At 65.3% G+C, this 3,966-nt stretch overlaps 2 protein-coding genes across 4 annotated transcripts in view; one reads left to right on the forward strand and one right to left on the reverse strand.

Annotated features, from left to right (window-relative positions):
- ILK (integrin linked kinase) overlaps window positions 1–3,966 on the reverse strand; it is a 24,343-nt gene that overhangs the window by 18,734 nt on the left and 1,643 nt on the right. The window lies entirely within an intron of this gene.
- Window positions 26–3,960, forward strand: ARFIP2 (ADP ribosylation factor interacting protein 2). 3 transcript variants are annotated; one of them, XM_017744644.1, is made up of 8 exons: window positions 26–352; window positions 448–556; window positions 1,483–1,593; window positions 2,136–2,251; window positions 2,385–2,606; window positions 2,970–3,127; window positions 3,206–3,380; window positions 3,758–3,960. In XM_017744644.1, the coding sequence occupies exons 1-8, from the start codon at window positions 254–256 to the stop codon at window positions 3,911–3,913; spliced, it is 1,146 nt and encodes a 381-aa protein (XP_017600133.1). In that variant the 5' UTR covers window positions 26–253; the 3' UTR covers window positions 3,914–3,960. The 3 variants fall into 3 exon arrangements, with proteins under 3 accessions (XP_017600133.1, XP_017600140.1, XP_008641455.1); XM_017744651.1 differs by having other exon boundaries at window positions 1,498–1,593; XM_008643233.2 differs by lacking the exon at window positions 1,483–1,593 and having other exon boundaries at window positions 30–352.

The following is a 3,966-nucleotide window of genomic DNA, read 5'->3' on the forward strand; positions in this document are numbered from 1 at the left end:
CCCCTGCGGGTCCTTTGTGGGAGCCAGGGGTGTCCCGAGAGACGGCCGAGCCGGGCTGGGCAGCGGCTGCAGGAGGCGCTGGGCGGGGGCAGAGTCTGCTCCGTGCCAGCAGGGGCCGATGTGGGCCCCTCCCCCCCCCTGTAACCCTCCTGCTGTCCCCTTCTGCCAGGGCCCCGCGGGTACTGGCTGGTGACCCCGGCCTGGGGGTGGTCCTGGCCCCAGCACCTCATTTGTGTCTCTGCAGGCCCTGAGGATGTCGGACGGGATCCTGAGCAAGGCAGCCACCATGGAGATCCCCATCAGCAGCAACGGGGACACCAGCAGCCTGCCCGAGGACGATGGCCTGGAGCAGGTCTGTGGGGCCAGGGACCCGAGGGGAGTGTTTGGGGTCGTACCAGGGCTGTGCTGTCTGTGCATCTCAGCCCCTTGTGCTCCTCTGCCCCCTAGGACCTGCAGCAGGTGATGGTGTCGGGCCCCAACCTGAATGAGACCAACATCGTGTCAGGTGGCTACGGGGGCACAGCCGAGGGCATCATCCCCACCAGCACCATCAAAGGTAGTGGGGCTGGGCTGGGAGGGAATGGGGATCATCACAGAAGGAAGGGGCTCAGCTCTCCTCCTTGCCCCCCACTTATGACACAAGGCTCTGCCGTGGCCCAGCCAAAGTGTCTCCTGGGGGGAGCTCTGTTCCCGCTCGGCTCGGGTCCTGTGCAGAGGCAACGTGTGGGGTGTGTGCTGATGGCACAGGAGGGGCTGCTGCCCCCAGCCCCTCTCTCCCTGGGCTGGGTTGCTCCTCTATCACAGGGTGGGATCTCTGCTGGGGAATCCTCATCCCCTTGCTCAGGACATCCCAATGGGATTCTGAGTCCCTCCTCTGGTGGAGGATCCCAGCTCTGTCCCAGTCCATATGCAGCCGGAGCTCTGGAGTGTGCTGGGGATGGAGGGGCAGGCAGGGGGCCCCAAGCCCACTCCCTACTGACCTCTTCTCACTGTCCCAGTCAGACCAGGCCACAGCAGGACCAGTTGGGCTCTGCACCCTGGGAGACCTGGCACCACTGTCCTTGTTCATGCAGATCTCTCCCTGAGGGTCCCCCCGGGGTAGTCCCTGTGCCCACAGGGCTTGAGGAGGGTCCATGTGGGCAGAGGGGGTGAGCGCGCGTGTGTGTGCGCTTCCCCGGGGCACCGCCGCTGCTACCCCGTGTCCCCACTTCCCCGTGACGCCAGGCCTACCCAGCTCTTGGGGTGCAGGGATTCCTGCATACGGGCCAGAGGGGGGCTTCCCTGGGGTGGGGAGTCCGTCTGTGTGGCTCTGGCCATGTCTCTGGGTTCCAACGCTCACCTGCTGCCGTCGCTCTCCCGCTGCCACCCGTCCGCGCACTCGTCCCTGTCCCCTGCCCCCCGTCCCCTCTGCCCTGGCCACCCCACTGTCCCATGCCCTGTGCCCCCTATCCTGTCCTGCCCCACCCTGCTCGGCTCCCGCAGCCCCCCCGTTTCCAGGCTCTCTTGTCCACCCTCACCCACCCCGAGGACCGTCGGTGCCCCCCAGCGCGCCTGCTGCCCGTAGGATGGCCCGCCCGGCCGCTGCTCCCGCAGGTACTGCGCCCCTCACTCCACCTCAGGGCATCCCTTGGGTCTGGGAGCCCTGGGCCTCCCTAGGGACATTGGTAAGAGCCCCCATGGCAGCTGTGTCATGGATAGAGTCCAGTCCTGGTGCTGATCCTTGTGCTGGGACAGAGGACAGCACTGGGGGCTCAGAGGTGGGTCCTGGCCAGGGCGCCCACCGTGCCCCTGGAGCCCACCTGAGGGTCCCCCAGTGCTGCTGGGTGCTGTTCCCCCTGTATCTGGCCTGGTGAGGGTGGTCACCAGGATGGGGCAGGGCCTGGGCCCTGCTGTGCAAGCAGACATGGCTGGGCTGGGGTCTGTGCCCCTGTGTGAGTTCCTCAGGGCAGGAGCAGGGTCCCCACCATGATGCCTGTGAGCCCAGTGCTGGGCATGTGCTCAGAGCTGGGGATGCTGCTGTGGAAACAACAGCTCCAGGCTGAGGGCTCTGGAGGCTGGCGTTGCCCAGTCCCCTATAGCTGCTGCCCTCCTGGAGCTGGTGCCAGGTCCTGTCCCCATCCCTGTCCCTGTGCCAGGCCCCGGGCTGCACCCACCACCCCCCGCCCCCCCCCCTGGCGGAGAGGAGGTTGTGCGTGGCATTGCCGTCGAGAAGTTTGACATCGTCAAGAAGTGGGGGATCAACACCTACAAGGTGAGGGGTGAGGGGATCCCAGGGTGGGGGGACACCAGCCGGCCTTCCTGACCCCGTCCCACAAGCAGCTGCTCTCGGAGCAGTTCGGGGGCTCACACATGCCTTGGGGGGCCCCCATTTCCCCCTCCTGCAGTGCACCAAGCAGCTGCTCTCGGAGCGGTTCGGACGGGGGTCCCGCACGGTGGACCTGGAGCTGGAGACTCAGATTGAGCTGCTGCGTGAAACCAAGCGCAAGTATGAGAGCGTCCTGCATCTGGCACGGGCACTCACGGCCCACCTCTACAGCCTCGTGCAGACCCAGCATGCCCTGGGGGACGCCTTTGCCGACCTCAGCCAGAAATCCCCTGAGCTCCAGGTGTGCCAGGGCTAGGGGGACACCGGAGTGAGGGCAGGGACACCTGGGCACCAGGGCTGGAGGGGATGGGGAGTGCCAGGACTTGGAGGGGACACCTGGACACTAGGGCTGGGGGCGGCAGGGGTAGCTGGGGCCTGACGCTAGGGCTTGTGGGCGATCAGGACTTGGGGAGTCACACGTGGACACCAGGGTAGGAGCAGCATCTGCACGGGACTGAATGCGCATGCTGGTGCTGGGCTTGGTGGTTCTGGGTCTTGGTTGGGCTCAGTGGTCTCAGGGGGCTTTTCCCCCAGCACCCTTGATGGAGGGGAGTGGGGCCGTGATCCACGACCCCTCACCTCTGCCCCATCCCTCTGTCCCCAGGAGGAGTTTGGGTACAACGCGGAGACGCAGAAGCTGCTGTGCAAGAACGGGGAGACGCTGCTGGGTGCTGTCAACTTCTTTGTGTCCAGCATCAACACGCTGGTCAACAAGACCATGGAGGACACGCTTATGACAGTCAAGCAGTATGAGACGGCGAGGTGGGACAGGGAGCTCAGGGGGGCTCGGGTGCTGGGGAGGTCTGGAGGCGGGTCACCAATGCCAGGGATCCTCTGCAGGTTGGAGTATGACGCGTACCGCACGGACCTGGAGGAGCTGAGTATGGGCCCACGCGATGCCGGTGCTGTGAGCCGCCTGGACGCAGCCCAGAGCCAGTTCCAGAGCCACAAGGACAAGTATGAGAAACTGCGGGCAGACGTGGCCATCAAGCTCAAATTTTTGGAGGAGAACAAGGTGAGTGCAGGGATGTGAGGTGTGGAGATTGGAGGGGTGGGGTGGGGTGGGGATGGGGGGCACAGGAATGGGGGATGCAAGACAGAGGTGGGGGGTGCAGAGATGGGGTACGTGAGGAGGGGGCGTTGGGGACAGGGATGGGGGATGTGGGATGGGGATGGGAAGTGCAGGGACAGGAGGCACAGGGATGGGGTTCCTGCAGGGATTTGACAGCCATGTTGGATTTGTCACTCAAGGACATGAATCAGGGGTGGGATGGGCAGTGTGCGGGGGAGCGGTGGCTCTCGCGGGGTCTCAGAGGGCTTTCCAACCCCTCTTCTGTGCTGCTGGAGTGGGGTCAGGCCCCCCCCAATTGTGTTCCCCTTCCCTCCCCCCAGATCAAGGTGATGCACAAGCAACTGCTGCTGTTCCACAACGCCATCTCTGCGTACTTTGCTGGGAACCAGCAGCAGCTTGAGCAGACCCTCAAGCAGTTCAACATCAAGCTCAAGACCCCTGGCGCCGAGAAGCCCTCCTGGCTGGAGGAGCAGTGAGCCCCCCGTGCCCCCCCAGATGGAGGAGCCCCACCATGGGGCACACATGGACC

Source organism: Corvus brachyrhynchos, unplaced genomic scaffold (genome assembly GCF_000691975.1).
Source record: "Corvus brachyrhynchos isolate BGI_N302 unplaced genomic scaffold, ASM69197v1 scaffold511, whole genome shotgun sequence".
Classification (NCBI taxonomy): Eukaryota; Metazoa; Chordata; class Aves; order Passeriformes; family Corvidae; genus Corvus; species Corvus brachyrhynchos.

Bases quoted from the DNA above. Each gene is read 5' to 3' on its own strand.
- ARFIP2 (XM_017744644.1), top strand. From the start codon at position 254: ATGTCGGACGGGATCCTGAGCAAGGCAGCCACCATGGAGATCCCCATC. The intron at 353-447 runs GTCTGTGGGGCC...TCTGCCCCCTAG, and splicing joins AGGACGATGGCCTGGAGCAG to GACCTGCAGCAGGTGATGGT. The intron at 1,594-2,135 runs GTACTGCGCCCC...TCCCTGTGCCAG, and splicing joins CCCGGCCGCTGCTCCCGCAG to GCCCCGGGCTGCACCCACCA.